The 23,005-nt window shown below is 46.8% G+C and overlaps 1 protein-coding gene across 2 annotated transcripts in view; it reads right to left on the bottom strand.

Annotated features, from left to right (window-relative positions):
- EIF3M (eukaryotic translation initiation factor 3 subunit M) overlaps window positions 1-23,005 on the bottom strand; it is a 219,293-nt gene that overhangs the window by 120,053 nt on the left and 76,235 nt on the right. For both annotated transcript variants that reach the window (XM_069623566.1, XM_069623567.1), the window contains exon 4: window positions 9,552-9,675. In XM_069623566.1, coding sequence (XP_069479667.1) covers window positions 9,552-9,675 — 124 coding nt within the window. The remainder of the gene's footprint in view (window positions 1-9,551; window positions 9,676-23,005) is intronic.

Raw genomic sequence — 23,005 nt, 5'->3', positions numbered from 1 at the left:
CTGTTTCTCTTTGGTCTTGAAGTCCAAAAAATTCCATAGGTATCAATACATCTGTGTATTGTGACACACAGCACCTTCAGAGAAGTCCTTTGGATTACTCATAAGGATTAAATACCTTATTTTGGATAAACTACTGTTTCCAAGAGTAGTCAAGTGAAATTGACTTTACTTAGCTTTTCTCTCTGTAGACCCAGCACACACCATGTATGTGGAGTGCTGGAGGTTACTTAGTAGCCCCTCTGTCTACTTACTCATGTAACTTTTCTATGTTACCCTCACCACTTTTAATGGCTGGTAGAAGTGGTTTCATTTTCCTACCATGGTGTGTTTTTACCACAGGACAGCCACCCTGCTGTGAGAATGACAGCTAGATTGTTCATGAATGTGACAGACCTGCTTAAAAGGCAAGGTCTCTTGAACAGAAGGCAGAGTCGACCACTGGAAGAAACATCCAATGAAGGAAACTGGAAGAGAAGCTTGCTGTACCCTCCTGGACCGTTGGAACTGCCCAGTGAATCCCTGCTGCAGTGCTGAAGCTCCAATTTCGTATAGACTAGAGAATCCCGGAACAGACTACTACTTCCCTTGGGTTGGTGGGACCAACTGATCCCAAGATGAACTTTGCTGGAAAATCTCTCCCTGCAGGCCGTACTTCTTTGCTGCTACTGGAACCGAGTGCCAGGGGTCATAAAAACCAGAATGGACAGCATCGTCTTTAAGCCAGACCAGAGTTCCAGGAAGATCGAGAGGATCTTCCTGAAGGACGACGACCCAAGTCCAAGTCACCTCAACAGAGTGCTGGACTCCGGAAGCGAGGGAAGCCCATCATGTGTCAAAGAGCCGTGGTGCTTTTGACCGGTAGCTGGAACCACTAAGTGCTGTTGAATTGGAAAGAGCCAGTAGAATCCCCAGACTTCCTCCCTCTTGTCCCCACGACTGAGGCCCAGGAACCCAGGATCTGCAGGACTGCAACAGGAATAGAAGCCAACTCAACCCTCTTCTTCCAACCTAAGGTACAGCTTTTTGCAGAGTTCATTCCAGCTCTGCCCTTCACAAGCCTTACAGCTTGTGGCCCAATGATTCTTTTTACTACAAACTAAAACTTGGTGCAAGACTTTTGTGTTATGCAAAGAAATGCCTCAGCTCGGTAGACATTGTTCAAATTGACTCCGGCTGTCCTGGCTCCCTGCAGACTCTTCTAACCTATTGACTTTGGTTCTAACTGTCCCTCATAGGTGGTACATAAGTTTAACTTGTATTGCTGGGAAAGATTTAATCTAGACTTCATTGGGAGATTGAAAAGTATTCACATGTTATGAGAAACTTAAGCTTTTCCTTACCTAACCTTTTCCAGAACCTCATTACTTCCAAAAGTGATAGATTAATGTCAAACATTGTCCTAACAATTGAAGTCACCCCAAGGTGTAGGAAGTGTGTGTGTGAGGCATCCCAAAAGGGTATCTACTTGGTGAACTTAAATCTTAGGAAGTGTTATGAAGTGTTTTCTATTGTCGCATATTGCCCTTTCTAAAGAAGGCTCATTTAAAACTGACTAAATTATTTTACTCGAAAACCTCCAGTGGTTTTGTTATTTGGATACTTTTAGTTGTGAATTTCAGTTCTACATCTTTACAGCTCCCATTTACCCCTCTTTTGATAGGTCTGGCTGCTCAGTCACTTTACCAACTTGTGTAGTACAGACCTATACCAATAGGTGGGTTACCCATTATCAAGAGGACAAGGCTGATGTAGTCTCCCACAGGGTTACTGCATCCAATCTTGCCTAACAATTACTATGAAAATCTTCCCCAACAACCGAGGTCAGGAAGATTTATCACTACTAGTCCCACACCTCTTCTAATGTTGTATTACTTGGTGTTTGTTACGGAGAATTCTCAAAAATGTGCTAATTCCCTTCACCTTAGAGACCCCCAGCAACTTTGCTGGATTTTGAGGACTTCATTTTTTTTACCTGGAGAGAGTGTGGCCCTTTTTCCCCACTCTCTCATGTATTTTGATATGCGTTTTACCTCTGTGTTTTCTTTGGTTATGGAGTCTAAACAACTCCATAGGCGGCATCTTTTCATTTGTCACACAGCACCCTCAGAGCAGTGGCACAGGGAAGCCTTTCAGACTTTCCCAAGGTTTAACTACCTTCTCTGGGATAAACTACTGTTTCCCAGAGTAAGTAAAGTGAAATTGACTTTACTAGTCTTTTAAAATCATAGACCCAACACACCCCATCTTACAATAGAGTGCTGGAGGGGTTACTTAGTATCCCCTGTGTCTAGATACTCATGTAGCAGTCAAATGCTACCCTTTCCTCTCAGAATGGCTGGTGGCAGTGGTTTTACAACGAACTACCATGATTTTTCCACACTGCAAACTATTCGTAGCTCCGGTAATGTTAAATCGCAGGAGCCATGTTTTTCAAGATGGCGTCTGAGCCCCCTCTGTAAAAACAGGTCCTGGTCTTTTTTCACCATTTCTTTGTGGAAAGGTCCTTCTAGAGTTTGTCTTTCTGCACCAAACCAGGTTTGGTCTCTTGGTTCATTTACCTTTGGCGGGCTTCAGGAGTGAAGACCGCCTCTGGTGCTGGAGTTTCTGGGCTCAGCAGGAAGTAAAGGAGGTGCCCGGTACTCCCTGTGCTTAGTCTCCTAGGAGACCCAAATGCACTCTGTGGTGATTGGCTGGCTGATTGGCTGGCTGACTGTCCGGCAAGGACAGCCACCCTGCTGGGTGAGTGACAGCTAGGCTGGAATGAAGGGAGAGAACTGAATAAAAGGCAAGTCTCTTGGCTTGGAAGGCAGAGTAGACCACTGGAACGAAAGAACCAAAGATGAGGTTGAAGTGGACGGCTGCTGAAACTCCTGGACCGTTGGTTGACCTGGTGAAGCCCTGCTGCAGGTCCAAATCGCCAGTTCACCTCGACAGAGAAGCCCTGCAAGGACGACTTCTCCCTTTGAGTTGGTGGGACCAATCAACTCAACAGTAAGCCACCTGGACACCCATCTCTGTGCTAGTTGCATTTTCCTAAGAGTGCTGCAGGAAACCATGTAACCAGGGAGAGGGACACCAGCTTGTGTGCGTTACTTACAGCCACCGGAATTGAAGTTTGCCAGTTGCAAGCTTTTTGACCGGTCCCAAGTGCAGTGCAGGAGTCGCCCAACGTCTTCCCTCTTGTCCCCACAACTGAGGCCCAGGAACAGCGAGATCTGCAGGAACTGCCAGGAACAGAAGTCACCAGCTGCATCTTTTTCTTCATTGAAAGGTATTGTGAAACGAGACAGAGTACTTACCTCTCACAGTGAAAGCGCTTGAAACTTTGGCAACTTGCAGGCCTAGTCAGCTTGTGACCCAACATATGATTCTTCTTTTTACAAACTACTTCTGAGAACTTGTGCAGAGACTTGACCGTTTACTTAGAAGAACTGCTTTATCCTATCCAAGACTTTAGACCATTGACTTCGGCCTAACCTATTGAATTGAATCTTCTGGTGAACTCAAATATTTGCACGGTCTAAGAATAATTGTAACCTTTGATGTTCTAATAATCTTTGCCTTTTACTCCTCTTGAAAAGTATTCTGAAATAGTATTGAAGTATATTTGTGTGTTATATAATTGCCTCCTTCTTATGAATGTTTTATAACTGAAAGATAAATTAATAAGTATTTATCAAAGAAATCTTGAGTGTAAGAGTATTTGAACACCTGCAATTGTAGACCTCTGTGTAACATCATTACTGCTCACATTCCCCTCTTGAGCTAAGCCTGGCTGCTCAGCTCCGCTACCAAAACTGTGTAGTACAGACTTACACCAAAGGTTAGTTTGCCTACACCTGTAGTCTTAGTTGTGTGTAGTGGTCCCAGACGGTACTGCAAACAAACTCTGCCCAACAAGCAACCCTAAATTATCCAGAGTAATCAAGATGTGGACCCCTTGCTCACAGTGCTTTAAAGGCACAGTTTCATCTCACTGATGAGCCCCAACAAGGTAGAAACACGTGTATGGGGCTGCTATTGGTACTCTTGTTCAGAGGAGATTTGCCTAGCATTTCAGTGCTGGCCTGCCAAGTGGTGGGACCAGACTGATATGCAAATGCTCATCTCTTCTGTGAAAGGGACAGTGAGCAAAAACGTGGTTGCAGACGCTCCCGAGTGGGATCGTACACAGAGAACAAGTTGTTGGCCGTGTTTGTTCTCAGTAGAAGGGCTCCCACACCTCTTTTTAGGCAAGAATGTATGCAGTACCCTGTGGGAGACTGCACCAGCCTTGTCCTCTTGGCAATAGTTAACCCAACCTCTGGTATAAGCATGCACTACACAAGTTGGTAGAGTGACTGAGCAGGCAGGCTCATCTCAAGAGGGGTCAAAGTGAGCTGTAGGGTTGCAACATGAGAGTTTCACAGTGACAAGTATCCAAATAAACACTTACACTCAAGGTTTCTTGATTAAAACATTTATTAATTTAACAGTCGGTTTGAATAAGCCTTCTTTAGAAGGGAGCAAATATGTAGCACTTAAATATACTTCAAAAATACACACTCACAAGTTTCAATAAATCAGTAGATACCCATTTGGGATGGCACACAGACACTTCCTACACCTTCAGGTGACTTAAATAACTAGGTGTTAGGGAGAATTCTCAGAAATGTGCCAATTCCCTCTACCTTAACTTTGCTGGATTTTGAGAACTTGATTTTTTTGTTTAACCTGGAGAGCGCGAGACCCTTTTTTGCCCACTCTCTCATATATTTTAATGTGATTTCTGAGCTTTGAGTTTCCTTTTTGTTATGGAGCCTGACAAACTCCATAGGCATCATCTTTTACATTGTGTCACACAGCACCTTAAGTACAGTGACACAGGGAAGTCTCTTAGATTTCCCCAAGGTTTAAATACCTTCTCTGGGATAAACTGTTTCCCAGAGCAGTAAAGTGAAACTGACTTTACTTACATTTGTAACTTTCTAGACCCAGCACACACTATTTTACAATAGGGTGCTGGAAGTGTTACCTAGTATCCCCTTTTTGTCTAACTTCTAACAATTTTTGTGTTACCCTTTCCTCACTGTATGGCTGGTGGCAGTGCTTTAGTTTTTACTACCGTGGTGTGCATTTACGCGGGCTGCGTTCGCAGCTGCATTAAAGCACCCAAGGGTGCCATTTTTGTCAAAATGGCCCGGTCTTTTTTCACCATTGCTTTGTGGCAAGGTCCTTCTTGAGATTTACTCTGTGCACCAAACCAGGTTTGGTCCCTTTGTTCATTTTGCCTTTGGCGGGATTCACGACTGATGCCCGCCTCTGGCTCCAAGGTGTCTGGGGTAGGCAGGAAGTGAGGGAGGTGCCTGAAACTCCCTGTGCTTAGTCTCCTAGGAGACCCAAATGCACTCTGTGATGATTGGCTGGCTGACTGACTGGCAAGGACAGCCACCCTGCTGGGTGAGTGACAGCTAGGCTGGAATGAAAGGGAGAGAACTGTATGAAAGATGAGTCTTTTGGCTTTGAAGGCAGAGTCGACAACTGGACGAAGGAACTGAAGAACTTGTAGAGGACACCTCCTGCAACTCCTGGACCGTTGGTTTGCCCGGTGAAGCCCTGCAGCAGTTCCGAAACACCAAGTTTGCATCGACAGAGAAGCCCCTGCAAGGACAACTTCACCCCTTGAATTGGTGGGACCAATCAACTCCAAGGTAAGCCACCTCGACATCCATCTCGGAGCTGGTTGAATTTCCACAGAGTTGCTCCTGGAAACTGTAGAGCCAGGGAGAGGAAAACCAGTTTGTGTGCACTGCTTTTAAGTTGGCCAAGAGCTTAAGGAAGATCCTCCGGCCTCCCAGGAAGCAGGACTGCCCGAGCCCCCTCAACAGAGTGCGGGACCCCAGAAGCAAGGAAAGCCCATCTCGACAGCCAGGAACAGCAGTGTTGCTATTTGCAGTAGATGCGAGGAGCTGAAACACTGAACAGCCACTGAAAGTGAAGTTTGCCGGTTGCAAGTTTTGACTGCCCCAGTGCACGAGTCCCCCGACGTCCTCCCTCTTTTCCCCACAAATGAGACCCAGGAACAATGAGATATGCAGAGCTGCACAGGAACAGGAGTCATCTGCTGCATATTTTCTTCATTTGAAAAAAGTACTTTACAAAATCTAAGAGAACGTACCTCTTGCTGTAGAGTTCCTTGCATTTTCTACTACTCGCAAGTAGAAACAGCTTGTGGCCCTACATTGATTCATCTTTGTCTTCAAAGACTTCTGAAACATTGTGCAAAGACTTTTCTACTTACCTGCAAAGAAGTGCTTCAGCCCATATAAGACTTCTTGACTTTGGGTTAGCCTGTTTTAACTGCATGACTCTTCTGGCGGACCTGAAAGTATTTGCCTGCCTAGGAAATTTTTGTGATATCTTGGTTGCTCTAATAATCTTTTCCTTTGACTTGCTCTCAACTAATTCTGAATGCCAATAGTAATACATTAATGTCAACAGCACCCTAGCAATTGAAGTCACCTGTGGGTGTAGGTCTCTGCTGTATGCCATCTCAAATGGGTAGTTACTAATTCTGAATTCATGTGTGTATAGTTTAGAAGTATATTTGTGTGGTGTTTTACATTGCTCCCTTCTGAAGAAGGCTTATATTAACTGACTGGTAAATTAATAATTGTTCCATCAATAAACCCTGTGTGTACGTGTTTGCTTGGATACGTCACTGTGAACCCCTGTGCAACTCCCCTGCAGCCCACATTGACCCCTCTTGAGATAAGCCCGTCTACTCGTCCACACTACCAACCTGTGTAGTACAGACGTATACCAAGGGTTGGGTTACTACTGCCAGGAGGTCAGGGTTGTTGTAGTGCATCCTATGGGTACTGCATACAATCTTGCCCAACACTAGGACACTGTGGACATTGACATATCACTTGTACGTTTAGAGCAATACGGAGTTTGAGGTCAAAAGGAAAAGGTTAAAGGAGAAAACAATTGTTTAACAAGTTTCTCAAACAGGTAAGCACTTTTAAACCCCCAATGCAATGTAGATTAACCCTTTCCCAGCTTCACACGTTATAGAACGTGCGACTTTCTGGAGGGACAGATCAAAACACAAAGTCAGAGGTTAGAAGAGTCTTCAGGGAGCCAGGACAGCCAATGTCAATTGCACTCCAGCTCCCCTAGACTTTTAACCTTCTTAAAAAGTAAAAAGGCCTTGTACAATGTTAGAGAGTTTTTCTTGAAAAAGAAATCACTGTTGGGCCACAAGCTGGAAGGCTTATGATGGGCAAAGCTGCAAGCAACACTACAAAAGGTAAAGACAAGCCTCAACTGAGAGCTAACAATGCTACACAACAAGAGGTAAGTACCCCTTAGTTTACAGTACCCTAGGTCTGAAGAAATTGGTTCCAGCTGGTTTCCGTTACTGTTGTAATATGGCAGATGCTGTTGTTTCTGGGCCTCGGTCATGAGGACAAGAGGGAGCACGTCTGGGGACTCAATGGGCAAACTTCAGATCAGCAGCACTTCGCGGTTTCAGGTTCTCGCAGATAGCCACACTGCGGTTTTCGGATACCTTATGGGCTTTCCTTGCTTCTGGGGTCCAGCACTCTGTTGAGGTGGCACAGGCTTGGTTAGTCCTGCTTCAATGGGGTTCGGAGGATCTTCCTGGAGCTCGGTCCGACTTAAAAATGACACTCGATTCTGGTGTTCCACTCCCTGGCAATCGGTTCCTGCAGCAGCAAGGGAAGTACAGCCAGCTCCGAGAAGATTTCCAGATGAGTTTGTCTTGGAGTCGATTGGTCCCACCAACCCAAGGGGAGAAGTCGTCCTTTGCAGGCCTTCTGTAGTAGAGGCAAATTCAGAGCTTCTGCACTGCAGAAGGGCTTCCCCGTGCAAACCAACGGTCCAGGAGTTGCAGCAAGCGTCTCTTCCAAGTTCTTCTTCGGATTCCTTTGTCCAGTGGTCAACTCTGCCTTCTGTCTAAAAGACCTTGCCTTTTATGCAGGTTTCTCCTATTCACTTGCATCCTAGCCGTCACCCACACAGCAGTGTGGCTGTCCTCCAAGGACAGCCAGCCAATCAACTTTAGGTGCATTCCTGTAAGCAAGGAGACTAAGCACAGGGAGTTCCGGGCACCTCCCTCGCTTCATGCCCTGCCAGACACAGAGCCAGAGGCGGGCTTCAGCAGTGAACCCCGCCAACGACCAAACAAAGGGACCAAACCTGGTTTGGCACGCAGAGAAAATCTCAAGAAGAACCGTTCTAACAAGAAATGACGAGAAAAGAAGACCGGTGCTATTTTGACAAAATGGGCCCCCATGTGTGCTTTACTGCAGCTGCAATTGCAGCCCGCGGTAGAAACACACAATGGTAGGAAAAAGTAAACCACTGCCACCAGCCATTAATTGTAGAAAGGGTAACAAAAATGTTACAGGAGAAACTAGACAAAGGGGATACCAAGTAACCCCTCCAGCACCCTATTGTAAGATTGTGTGGGCTGGCTCCAGAAAGTTACAAAAGGTAAGTAAAGTCAATTTCACTTTACTGCTCTTGGAAACAGTAGTTTAACCAAGAGAAGGCATTTAAACCTTTGGGAAATCTAAAAGACTTCCCTGTGCCACTACACTGAAGGTGCTGTGTGTCACAATGTAAAAAATGATGATGCCTATGAAGTTTGTCAGACTCAAAAACCAAAAGAAACAGTGTTGAAATTAAAGAAAAATACGAGAGTGGGAAAAAGGTCTCACTCTCTCCAGGATAGAAATTAAAGTCCAGCAAAAAGAGCTGGGGGTCTCTAAGGTAGAAGAGAATTAGCAAAGTTCTGAGAATTCTACCCAGCACCTCTTCTAATGGATACAACAAAGCCTTTAAAAAACAAAAAACAATACATTACAGCTAAAATAGCCGACCTTGGGATTCCTTATCTGTGCATGTCCGAGTGCCTGATTTGTAGTTTCTTCAGAAAGGCATGCATTACAGATGTTGAACCTGCCCACACAGTCTTCAGGGTTTGAATGCTACAATGTGTTAAGTAAGGTAGGGGTCAGAGGAAGAGCAGTGGGGCTGGGTGAGGGGGTGGGGGGGGGGAAACGGAAAAAAGAAACAGCACTCTGTTGGATTGCTCTCAGGAAGGCAAGGGATGGGTTAGTGTTAGTGTTAGTGATGGTAGGTGCAGTCCAGGTGAAGCAAGCTATATATCAGGCGGTCCCTTTTGAAGATCAGTATTGAAAGAATCAGCCACATATCAGGCAAGTTTAGTAGGGAGGAAGCACAACCATTTATGTGTTAGGCCCTTGACTGACACAAACCTAGCACACTAGGCTACAGGAGGCGAGAGCCTAAATCACTGGTTGGGTCTCCTCCCTAGCAAACTTCTAGGGGTGCAAGCCAGTGGATGAGTATGCCACCACTGACACAAGTGTACGAGCATACAGACACAATACTCTAGACACTTAAATTATAAATATACTGAATTTCACCATACCTTATCATGCTGCTATGTGAACACTAACACTGCATATAATCTTCAGAATAGATGATAATGTAAATTCCACTGCAACATTTCTCACCTGATCAAGGTCAGTTGGAATGTACTGGATGGCATTGCATGCTGTAGCCACCCTAATAAGTCCACAATAGACTGTATATCTCACAGAGGCATTTTTATCCATCCCATGGAAAAGGTTGCTTAATCTGTAAGAAAACAATATGTTTTCATGTAATTTCAAACACTACAACATGTTTACATACTGGAAATACATTTGCATTACATAATCCCTAGAAGTAGAAAACATAAAATAGAGTGAACTCTACAAATATAGTCAAATAGAAATGCTTTCAAAAAGTGCAGCTACATAGTAAATATTATGGAGGAAGTTCACCAACCATTCTGCAGCAGCAGCATTGCTTTTTGATGAAAGGTCTTTAAGGTCTCCCGTTTTCACAAGGTAAATTACTGTGTGGTAATTTACTTTGTGGAAATTACTTCAAATGCATATATGTATTTGTGGGTTAAGGGGTAGAGAAGGGGTGGGGAGGGGTTTGGGTAGGTATTTAGGTTAGAATTAGTGCAGTCCAATTGGTGAGGACTACACAAGACATCTTCCTGGTATTAGGTAACCCACCTTTTAATATAGGCCTGTACTACACAAGTTGGTAGTGTGACTGAGCAGCCAGGCTTATTTTAAGAGGGGTAATGTGAGCTGTTGAGCTGTACAATTGAAATCACAAAGTATAAGTAAACAAGTAACACTTACACACTTACGGTTATATACAAATATGTATTTATAATATACACAAGGTTTAAATAAGCATCATTTAAAAAGTGTTATCTACTAGTAACATTAAATCAAATTTTGGATTCCGTTTTAAAAAAAGAATAAAAGTTGGTAAAAACATATGTTCCAGCACATGGAGTGACTTCAGTAAAGTTCAGTATTGCACTTATTTCAGTTACCAATTCAATTATTGAGTTGTGAAAGGAAGGAAAGTGTGGAATTCTGGGTTTTACCAAAATGACTGACATCAAGGAGTGGATGAGTAGCTTCTTTAATCTGTTTCCAAGTGTAACATCCAGTTTCTAGAGTCATTATTCATCAGATGCTAAAGTCCAGTTCTCATAGACAAGCACCGGCATCCTCCCTCTCAGGCTACATCTCTCAACTCCCTCAAGAGAACACCAGTCACACATAAATATTCTAACCAGTAACATTCCATTGTTAATCATGACACTCACTCCAGATTCCATTAGGATGCAGGATAAGACCAAATCCTTACAGAAAGGTTAGAATAAGATTTAGAACATACTTTCAACAGTTTGTAAAACAATTACAATCTCCTAAAGGGAGGAAGGAAAACGTATCGCAGCAATAATAGTGTCAACAATTATAACCTATGAGGGTACAAGTACTGCCTAAGCCGGTAGGTTCAGCGGAGTGCCTTTAGCGAGCCAGGACAGCCAAAGTCAATGGACAAAGTCAACAGTTCTGATGCACTTCCTCTTAGATTAAGTCTTGACAAAGTTAGTAAATTCAGAATAAATCACAGTAACTCAATTGAGCTACATTGTAGAGGGCACAAGCTGTTAGGCCAGTGTAGGTGAGTTGAAATCAACTCTAAAAAGGTACTTTGCAAGATAGGAAGCACGACCTATGGCTTAAAAGGTGAAATCCCCAAGCCCCACAGTACCTGTGATTCAAAGAAAAATGTTACAGCTGGATTCCTCCTTGCTACAGCTTGGCAGACCCTTGTTCCGGGACCTTGGTCGTGGTGACGAAAGGGAGGACGTATGGCGGGCTCCTGCTGCAGTACTCTGGAGAGGGACTCCCCAGCTATGGATTGCATTAATTTCAGCGGCACTTCTGTGTTTTGGCACCTTTTCCTCAGCATCAATGAAGAATGAAAACTCTGTTTGGAAGAAGCTTGCTCCCTCGATCCTGGACTCTGGATCAAGATGTCCTGCTTCTACAGGGTCCTCTTGATGCCCACGAAGACTTCGCAAGACGATGCATTCGTCAATGGTCACAGGACCCCGGGCATTGGGCTTCTGCAGCTCTGGTAAGGCACAGCAAGTCGGGGGTTGCGCCAAATGGAAGCTTGTCTTGATGCTAGTTTGTCTCACCAGCCCAAGGGAGGAAGTCAACCCGTACGGGTCTTCCCAGTTGACATGAAAACGGAGTCAGCACAGCTGCACGGCTTCACCAGGCACTTTGCGATCCAGGCGGGTGCTGCTGGCATCTCATCACATCGTCTTCTTCGGATGTTCCTCTCCAGGCGTCGACTCTGCCTCTAGTCCCAAAAACCTCGCTTTTTATGTGATTTCCCATTCATTCACAGCCTAAACTGTCAATCACACATCAGGGTGGCTGTCCTTTCAGGACAGCCAGCTGGCCTATCAGGACTGGTTTCACTCAGACACACCTAGAGACAAAGGACAAGGAAGTTTCGGGACGCTCCCTCACTTCCTGTCTTTCCAGAGACAATGGTGGAGCATGGGCGGGCTTTCAGGGCTGAAACCCGCCAAAGGCAAAGCACATAAAGGGCTCAAATCAGTTTCAGCTAACAGAGTAAAAGCCAAGGAAGAACAGACAATGAAGAAAAAAGAAAACTGGGGCCATTTTGGAAAAAATGGTCACCAATGGGTCCTGTACTGCAGCCGAGGGTTCAAATGCACACTGATAGTAAAAGTAAACCACTGCCACCAGCCATTTAAAGTAGGTTAGTGTACCAAAAAAATGCTGCATGAGAAGTGGGATAGGGAATTACTAAGTAACTCCCCCAGCACTCCACATAGGGTTAAGACAGGGATCATCTTACTATTCTTGGGAACGGTAGTTCACCCAAGAAAATGTAATTAAACATTTAGAGAGGTCCAAGGGGCTTCTTAGTGGCACTGCAGCTAAGGTGCTCTGTGTCACTTTGCAAACAGCAGATGCCTATGGAGTTCGTCAGACTCCATAAAACAGTAAAACACAAAATCCCAGCAAGGAAAAATACATGAGGGAGTGAGAAAAAGGTCCCACTCACTCAGGAGGAATAAAATCACAAGCCCCAAGTCCAGCAAAAGAGCTGGGGATCTCTAAGGTTGAATGGAATTATCACAAAAATTAAAATTCTCCCTAACAGTAGAGGTGGTAGGATAGGGGGAAGGTGGGTTTGGAGGGAGGGGTACCCCCCCCCCCATAAAAAAGGTTTGGAAGCAAAAACGTGAAGCAGTTTCATGAAGTAAATCACCACAAAGTAATTAATTTTGTTAAAATGACATGGAACTGTCTCTACAAACACACAACATAACATGGCTGGCCTAACGGTACCAAAGCCAAGCTTGAGATTATCCAACAAACGACAATTCATATAAATTAATGTTCTTCAAGACCAGATCATATTAAACCAAAAGGCTACAACAGGCAATTTGCTCTTCTGAAATTCTCGTTCTAGCTGTGTTGCACCTGAAGCCATTTTCCACATGCAGAAAAGTATGTTGTGGTGCCAACACGTCACATTTTGCAAAATCATGCAGTGAGCAAAGGGCTTGCATGTTGGGTTAATGCAAGGTTATATATAGCTGTATGTAAGCAAACGCCCATACAACTGTATAGCCTGCTTTAACACAGTTATTAATTGTACAAGCAACAAAATGTTACAAGCCTCGAAAGGCATGCAACCAACATTATATTGGGTCAGCCCGATTCCTTGCTTGTGGCAACGTGCACCTTGCCGGATTTGTATAATTTTTTATCAGAATATATAAGCTGATGGCTATACTACTTGTTCACTTCCCTCAACATTTTGAATCATCTGGAAGTGCAAAATAATATTGTTTTCATGATTCTACGACGCAGATCCACTGTGATGTGCCATTTGCCATTACTCCCAAAGCCTTCTAAAGATGGCTGGACGAGCACCAAAGTTATGCCCTTCTGCTTCCTCTGCCAGCCCCCGCTCCGATTGGCTGGCTTGGCCCATTTTAGCCAATCCCAGCAACTCAGAGGCAGGAGCTGGCCCATTGCACTAAGGCCCGAAACGAAGGCCCCGACTGTCCCAGTCAGTGCCGGTATGTGCCCGAGCCTATCAATCCACGTGTCGCTTTTGATCACTTCACATTCAGACCACTCTGCGGGCTGGTGTCTTCGTAGACCGTTCGTCTAGCTGATCTCAGTGGCCACCCCAGCCCTCGACTCATCTAGATGACAACTATGTATTTGCTCTACACTCAACAGTAACTTTGCGCCTCTCTGCCGATACCTGCAGTGGCACTCATCACCTCCACTGCAAAGCCCTATTGTAACACTATCACACCTCCAAGTACTGTGCTTCCTGGCATTCATTTTTTACTCCATTTGCTACCGATTTGTTTGCATTTCCCATAAACAACGTGGGATACGCTACTTCTCTACCCCACCCAGGCTTGACAACGTCTGACTGCCATGTCCACTACCATCTACATTATGTGCTCTCCTTACTTGCCCCTCCTGTGCCTTCAGTGCCTCCTTCACGTCCACAGCTCCCACCTGGTCACACCAAGACACGCTGACAACAGCTCCACTATCAGACCTTTAGCGTTACCTGACCATTCCCTAACTTCACCTCCCATCTCCTCACGCCATCGTCTGTCCAACAGTATGACTGTGCTGGCTGCTTTATTGAAAAGAAAAAAAGAAAAAAACTATTGTACTCCTTATGACTAGTTCGCCTCTGCATGTCTTCCATCCTCCCGCAACAGCATGTTTTGATGTAGCACCCTGTACCACGAGGTGAGGCTTTTACAAATTGTGCACACAAACTTATGGTCGCACTTTACCTACCTGTAACAGCATGTTCTGATGTAGCACCTCGTACTAGGAGGCGAAGCTTCTCATGTAATGACTGTAACCTGGTATCCATGCAACCACTGTAACTGACTTCCTAAGCCAAATGCGCCTAGATACCTCTGGGTTTTGCGTGCTATACAAATGACAAAATAAATATTAAGAGGATTTTGCTCAAGGCATCAACTTGAGTAGCAGTCCGTTTGACAGGGTCGGTCCGCCGCTGAGGGGCATATCGCCATTAGCATCCGTGTAGTTCCCTACATGGGTGCCAATGGTGTCTTAATAAAAATTTTAAAAAAGGTACCTTTACTGTGCGACCCAGCACCGTGTCTGTGGTTCACAGTATGACATGCATTACTTACCGTAAAAGCATTTCTGATGATTGTATCTGCTTAGATTCTCATGCTGTGCATATGGTCTGACATCCAGTGGTAACCGCGGAGTGTTGCATCTGGTCTCTCAGGGGAACGAAAGGGGACGTCGGCATAGGCGTGTCTGAAACACTATCCCTATCGTGACGTGTGTAGTACCCAAAATCCCTCACGCGCCGAGGTCCCTCCGATTGTATTTTTTCTGCCATGAGGGAGCCCAAGGCTATAGTGAGTGAGTACATGAAGGGAGAAATTAAGAAGTCTATGTTCCTTCCACCCCGAGCGGGGAGGCAGGGAGGGCGCATGTGAATCTAAGCAGATACAATCATCAGAAATGCTTTTACGGTAAGTAATGCATGTCTTCTGATGCTTGTTAATCTGCTTAGAATCACATGCTGTGCAGTACCCGGAGTTGGAGGTGGGTTGTGAGAAGGAACAGTAGAAGAAAAAAAAAAAAAAGTCTTAGTACTGCTTGTCCCACCTGAGAATCAGACCTAGAATGAGTGTCTAGGCAATAGTGTTTTGTAAAGGTGTGTACAGAACCCCAGGTTGCCGCTTTGCAAATGGACTCTAGGGGAACATTTGCAATGAATGCTATGGATGCCCCAGTGCCTTGAGTAGAATGTGCTCTAGGCTTGAAGGGCAGTTCTCTCTTTGCAAGAGTGCAACAGTGTGATGCATTTGACAATCCACCTTGATATTGCTTGTTTAGAGACAGGATCCCCTTCTCTACCAGCTGCCACTGAAACAAAGAATTGTTTAGTTTTCCTCAGTGGTTTAGTTCTATCCATGTAGAACATGACTGCCCTGCGCACGTCTAGTGTGTGAAGGCTTCTTTCGGCCATGTTCGTAGGTCTCTGGAAGAACGTGGGTAGTTCGATTGACTGGTTCACATGGAACACTTGTGTATAGGCGCGTTACAAATGCCATATCATATAACTTTGAAATAAATTTCGGCGCAAATCTGGGATGAGGGCGCAGAACTACCTGATCTTTGAAGACTAACAAAGGGGTCCAAAACCGACAGGGCCTGTAGTTCGCTAACTTTTCTGAGTGATTGGGAAATCACAGGTATTTTCCACCACGACACCTTCTGCTGTGACGTGGTGTAGGCTGACAACGCTGCTAGGTGAACCTTTAAGGAATTGAAGACTAACCCAGAGTCCAACAGATGGGTTAGATATAGCACAATGTGTGAAGGCGAGCAATCAGTGGGATTGACGCCTTTGGAACTGCACCAGATGACGAAACGTTTCCATTTACTGGCATAGCAATAACGTGCGTTAGGCTTTCTTGCCTCCCTCAGTATGCCCATGCATCTTTGAGGGAGATACAGATGTCCAAACTCTATGACCTCAGGAGCCAGGCTTCTAAGTTCAGAGTTTGTGGGCATGGGTGCAGAGTCTCCCCCCGTCCTGAGACAACATGTTGTACGGGCAGGGCAGCTTGTCTGGTGGGGAGGGACATTTCCATCAGGTGCGCAAACCAAGGTTGGCGGGCCCACATGGGAGCCACTAGAATCATGGTGACTGGTTCCTGGTGCATCTTGTGTACTATCTTGTTCAGAAGGGGAGTTGGGGGGGGGGGGGGGGGGGGGGGGACGAAGGGGGGGCCTAGACAAATTTCCCCAACCAAGTTATCCAGAGACCGTTCCCCTTGGATCAGTTCTGGGGGTACCTGGAGGCGTAATCTTGGCATTGGGCGTTCTCCTGAGTAGCGAACAGGTCGATCTCTGGAAACCCCCATTCTGCGAAGATGTTGGATACAATGTCTTCGTGCAGTCGCCATTCGTACTCTTCTGGCAGAGGAAAATCTCTGCTGAGTACGTCTGCCTGAAGATTGAGTTCCCCTGGAACATGTTGGGATATCAGGAACATCTTGTGTTTGAGAGCCCATATCCAGATGTTTTGGGACAGCTTGGATAGCCCTGGAGAGCGAGTGCCCCCCTGTTTGTTCAGGTAATACATTGCTGTTGTGCTGTCGGTTAGAACCAGCACTGTCTTCCCTTGCAGTTGCTCCTGAAAGGCTGTCAATGCTTTGAACACTGCTAGTAGCTCCAGTAGGTTTATATGGTTGGACGCTACCTGAGGGGACCACACTCCGTGCGCTGTCTGTTGAAGCAGGTGAGGCGCCCCCCCCCCCCCCCACCCTGTGAGATGCGTCTGTCGTGAGAGTGGCTTCCACTGCAGGGGTGGTGAAGGTCTTCCCCTTCAAGAGGTTCTCCCTCGACCACAACTGCAGAGAGAGAACGAGGGCTGGCGAGACAACTAACAGATCTTCCCATTGTCCGCTGGCCTGACACCACTGGCTGTTGAGCCACTCTTGCATGGGACGCATGCGCCGCCGCGCGTGGGGCACCAAGTATATGCATGACGCCATCATCCCTAGCAAACGCATAGCTTTGCGTACCGTCACCTCTCGACTGGCTACATACTGAGGAACCTGAGAGAGCATGTTCTGAACCCTCTCGCTGGAAGGGAAGACTAGACCGTCTTCCGTACGAATTAGAGCCCCCAGGAACTGTTTTACTTGGCTGGGGACTAAGCTGGATTTCTTTTCGTTGATAGAAAATCCCAGGCTGAACAGTAGGTCTACTGTTTTTTGGGTGTTCGAAAAACAAACATCAAACGAGTCCCCCGTGATGAGCCAATCGTCGAGGTAAGGGTAAACTGGAACTGAAAGTCTGCGCAGGTGTGCCGCTGCCACTGCCAGGACCTTGGTAAACACCCTTGGCGCGGAGGCTATGCCGAAGGGGAGTACTTTGTGATTCAGGACAAACACTACCAGTTCAAACCTTAGGAATTTTTTATGCGCTGGCAGCATTGAAATATGAAAGTATGCATCTTTCATATCCAATGTTGTCATGAAGTCCCCCTGTTTTAGCAATGGGATCACCTCTTGCAGTGTTGCCATGCAAAACTTCTGGGGCTTTATGAACTTGTTCGCTGGGCGCAGGTCTAGAACAGGACTCATGGTGAGATCCTGTTTGGGTACAAGGAAGTACACTGAATAGATACCCTTGTTTACCTGAAGAATCGGGACGGCTTCTATGGCGTCCTTTCCCAGCAGCGCTTCCACCTCTTGGATCAGGATCTGCAGATGTTCCAGTGAAAGGCGTCAATGTTTCGGCGGTCTGAACTGTGGAGGTCGGGTGAATTCCACGCAGTAACCGTGGGCGACCATCTTTAAGACCCACTGGTCTGAAGTTATTCCCTCCCATGCCTTGAGGAAAGATGTTAATCGCCCCCCAACCGGGGAGACATGGGCGGGGACGGAACTTGATGGTCATTTCTGACCCGAAGTTGATGCTCCTCTGAAATTGGAGCCTCTGCCTCTATTCTTTCCGCGCTTCTGACCCCTCTGGGGGTAGTAAGTGGGGCTTGCAGCAGGATGACTTGAGTTGAAGTTGCCCGTGCCAAAATTATTTTGAGCGGCAGAGGCTTGTCCTCAAAAGGACCGCCGAGAATTACTGCCCCTCTGTGAAGAGGGTTTTTGGGAAATCTGGTGCAGCGACTTAATAGTCACGTGCTCCAACTTGGCCGTCTCCAACGCATCGTCTACCGCCTTCCCGAAGAGGTTGGCCTCTTCGATGGGTTTTGTTGATGATGGATGCCTGGGTCTCAGGCCTGAAGCCCGACGTGCGCAGCCACGCGTGTATCTTTAGGAGAGTACCCTGTGAGAGAGACCTGCCTGCTGTCTCTGCGGAGTCCAGAGTATTCTTAACGACATTCTGATTGGCAAGTTTGCCCTTCGAGACAATGGCGAGAAGCTTGGCTCTGGTTGGTTCCGGAACCTCCTGAAGGCCTTCCTGGAGTAGGTTCAATTGGGCGTCGACGTAGCTGAACTGTAACGTCGTGTTATTGGCAATCCGGACGGTATAAGCCGCCGCCCACATGACCCGTCTGCCTAGGGCATACAACCTTTTGGATTCCTTGTCCGGGGGTGACTCTCCCGTGGCAAGGGGAACCCCTCCTCTCTTGCGAGTGTTGGTCACCAACAGCGAGTCTGCGATTGCGTGCCCTTTGATATAAAGCAGGTCGGTGGGGGAGGGCCGGAAAAGTTTTTCGACCCTTGGGTTCACAGCCCTAGTCTGAGCGGGTGTGAGTAAGGAAGGGGCCAGCCGTCTCTTTACAGAGCTCAAGAGAGGGATAGACTGGCTTGCCGGAGGCTTGTCATTAATAATGTCCTCCACGAAATCTTGTTCAGGCAAGGCTTCAAGCGTGGCAATTTTAAAGAATTCCGCTGCTTTTTTCAACATGTTGTTGAAAGCAATTTGATCATCCACCTGGGGAGCTTGTCGGACGAGGGTGGATGGGGGAAGAGTCGAGGCACAAGATATCAGAATTGTGATCATCCTGCTGTGTGTCCTCCCAGTTGTCCGTTGCGCCTTGATCTTCCCCATAATTGTCCAGAAAAAAAGCCTCCTCTTCTTCTGTATAGATGTCTCTATACGTGTCCATCTGGACATCTTCTTGATAGTCAACTTGGTGTTGGACATCTAGGTGTTGGACATCTTGTGTTTGAGGGTTAGGGTCTACCCGAGCTTTTTTCGGCAGAGGTTGATCAGAAGCCCTGAAAAACTGCTCCAGCCGATCCATACACCCCTCAAATTTCTCCGTGGTCCACTTGGATGACCCAAATGGACCTAGCTGAGTAGGAACCGGGTTCTCTGCCCTAAGGCGTTGAGAGGATCTCCTCAGGGTGCTTGGGAGGGGTACCTGGCTTTCTTCGTAAGAGCCTTCGGGGTCGTCTTCCAAATCCGTGGAAAACCTTTTGGCGGATTGCTCTTACTGTTAGTCACCGAATCTTCGGGAGACAACGCCTTCGATGATGGCTTCTCGGGTAGAGGCCTACTCGTAGTTTTCAGCCCTGCACGGGCCTTGGAAACCTTGGAACCCATCGAAGTTTCTTGTTCAGAAACTTCGGCGTGTGTAGTTTGGGGAGTAGCGCCCTTGTTATGTTTGTTAAGCCCAGTCGTCATGCGATGCTGCGGATTGTTAGGCAGAAAACTGTGCAGTTCCCTCTGGGACCACTGCAAAAGATTTAAGACTACAGGTGTTTGGCAGTAAACCCACTTGGTAGCAGTCTGTACCACACAGATTCACTTGGTAGCTGTGGCTGAGCAGTCAGACTTCCCTCAAGAAGAGTTAGGCAGTATACAGAGTATTCACAATAGGTCAAAAGGAACACAGTAGAACAAGCAAACACTGACCAGAGCTTGGTGTAAAAGAGATTTAATTATTTATTTAAAACCACATCTAATAAAACACAAAGGTACTAATATTAAGCAGTTCAAAAACACGATCACTAAAAGATATACACTCCCTTAAAAGAATATTAGGCAAGTCTTAAGTAAAGCCCCACTTATTTTCAGACAGCGGTGAACGCTTAAAGCAGATGGCACTCTAATAATTCGTTTTAAAAGGGAGAGAAAAGCAGAGTATAAATTGAAACAGATCCCAACACTTTCACAAGAACACAACGAGAGGAAGGCAGAGTCAAACCTTAAAATGAGTTTAAAAGGCCGGATCCACTTTAAAAGGATCAGAACGAAATGTGTCCAAGGTCACACGGTTGAAAAGTGCACAAAAGTCTCGAAAAGGTTCAGAAAGAGTTGGACCAAAAGAAAGGGACCAGTTAGATGGTCAAGGCGGCCAGCCCAGTCCAGAAGGTTAAGGGATCATTATTACCTTGTAGCAATCTTTAGAAAGGGAGGCCTGGCGGACACGGTACCTTAAAGTGGTGAGAATACTCCAGCGGGGGCAGTTGTTCCTGGCAGCGGATGCAAGTCGGTGCTTCGTCCGGGGGAAGAGAGGATCTCGTCGGGGAGGAAGACAGGAGTCCGTTGCACTGCCAGGGAAGAAACCAGCCGCAGAGTTCTCAGTTAAAAGGAGCGGTCTTTTGGTTCGCGGTTCAGTGGTAAGTGGCTATCCTGTTGCCGGGGGGCTTGGCACGGGCAATTCGACCACAAGACGTCCTGGGATGCGAGAAAAAGAAGGTAAACTGGTTGTGCACACCAGTCAGGGGAAGAAGACTCTCCAGCAGGGAGATCTTCTCTGTCGTCGGGAAGTGGCGAGTCGGTTCTGCAGGGCTCCACCGGTGGTGTTGTCGTAGCAGGTCGGCTCAGCTTCTCCCTCGTCGGATTCTCAGGTCCTGTGGCGACTTCTGAAGTTCCAGTCCCCAAAGCCCGGCTTTTATGCAGCACACCCCCATTCACTCAGCCTAGCTGTCAATCAAACATGCTAAGTGGTGAGCCGGCTGGCTCACCACTTGGGCCAATCACACAAGAGTGCGACTTGAGTTACCAAGGTAACTCAGTCCAGGGTGCCTAAACCCCCTTCCACACCTCCTGTGGTACCCAGACAGGGTGGCACCACTTTTGGAGGCTTCTGTGGAGAAGCCCGCCAAAAGTGGAACAAAGGGCTCGACTTGGGTTGGAGTCACAGAAGAGAACACAAACGCCATTTTAGAATCGAGTCCTGGCAAAAAATACCAACCGGCGAATTAATAATCAATAAATAAACCGGCGGTATGTTCGAGGCTATGAGAATTAAATAATTAAAGTTGGTAGCCTCGAACAATGGGAAAATCCCATAGGGATATATTCGCGGTCGAATATAAAAAGTAGTATCCACTGCCACCAGCCAAAACTCGATCAGGGGGGACAAAGACATGCCCCCTCGACTAATAGATCCCAGGGCAATCGAATTGCCCCGACCAGTACGTCCACAATATGATGGTTTGTACTTGTTTCTGTTCATAATTTGGGACTAGTAAAGCCAATGGTGACTTTACATGCCCTGGGAGACAGTAGTCAGTCCCATGGTATGGAGTCTATGGTGGGGTGTCACTATGACACCTCTGTGTCACTGCACAGAGGGTGCTGTGTAACACACATAGTAAAAACACACGAGACCCTATGGAGTAAAGGACCCCATAGCCCATAAAACACATTAACAGTCAAAGGAACACCATAAATCATGTCCAAGAGTGGGAGAAAAAGAGTCTCACTCTTGGCAGGAGAAAGAAACAAACTCCAGAAATCCAGCAAAGCTGCTGGGGGACTCACTAGGTTAGGAAATTCAGCCTAAAACAAAGAATTCTCCCTAACATGGATGCGGGGAAGGCTTCGGATCAGATCGATCCGATGGCGCTTTCGCCTTCTTCGATGAAGTCGTCGAGGAGGGCGCTTGGGTTGTGTGCTCTGTGCGGTGCGATTGTACGCCCCTGTCACCGGGTGTGGTCCCTGTAGTAGGACCAGAGTCGAGCCTGGAAGGGTCGGGGACGGGCATGGCGGCTCTAGAATAGTCCGCCTCAAGGTCTATAACGTCCGCGTTGGATGTTTGGTCATCCGATGTACCCCCGTCACTTTCGGCTGGTGTCGCGGCAGGGGAGGGAGGTTCCACGCGTGACATTCCGTACGCGGCCCACCGCTTCAATCGGCGCTCCTTAAGGGTTTAGGTTTAGGAGTTTACACGCCGAACACCGCTTTAGTGCTCTAGGGGGGAGACAAGCATACACGACGTGTGCTCGTCTTTCCATGGATCACTGACCCTACACACAGGGCAGAACCTAAATGGAGTCCTTTCCATAGCAGAAGGGAAGGGTGACCAGACCAAAAAGGAAAGACGTAGAAAAGAGGAAAGACATCATAGCAGTATGGCAAACCCCGAGCCCACTCTCCCTACTGTGTAGGCCGGCCAGAAGGCCCGACCACGTGGAGGTCCGAACACTGGATCTTAGGCGCCGGAACCCACAGCCGTAGACGATTCCCCCGTAGTCTTCGTCGAAGATGTTCTTGATAGGCGAAGTGACTTAACAGGGATTAAACCGACAATTCGGTAAGATAAACAATGTCTCATGAAGAGCCCTGCTATAGGGCGACCAGTTATCTGGGCGGAAAAAAACAATCTGAGGGACCTCGACGCGTGAGGGATTTTGGGTACTACACATGTCACGATAGGGATAGTGTTTCAGACACGCCTATGCCGACGTCCCCTTTCGGTCCCCCGAAACACAAGATGCAATCGCGGTTACCACTGGATGTCCGACCATATGCACAGCATGTGATTCTAAGCAGATTAACAAGCATCAGAAATTTTTTATATTGATGACTGTGGCATCATCAACATCGACAACAGACTCTGGGAACCACGGTGTGGCAACAGGCCACGCAGAAAAGGTTAGTTAAGGTAAGAAAAAGACACTCTTAGTCCCTGCATAGGTAACTACATGGGTGCTAAGAGGTGAGGGAAGGGAAAGATTGGAGGAGCAAGGTGAGGGAAGGGGGCGTTGGCCAGCAGGACCACGGCTGTTCGGAACACAGGCTTTTATCATACAATA

The sequence above is a fragment of the Ambystoma mexicanum genome, chromosome 11 (genome assembly GCF_040938575.1).
Source record: "Ambystoma mexicanum isolate Mex_15411 chromosome 11, UKY_AmexF1_1, whole genome shotgun sequence".
NCBI classification, from domain to species: Eukaryota; Metazoa; Chordata; class Amphibia; order Caudata; family Ambystomatidae; genus Ambystoma; species Ambystoma mexicanum.
The sequence above is the reverse complement of the archived record's forward strand: the minus strand, read 5'-3'. Positions and strand labels throughout refer to the sequence as shown.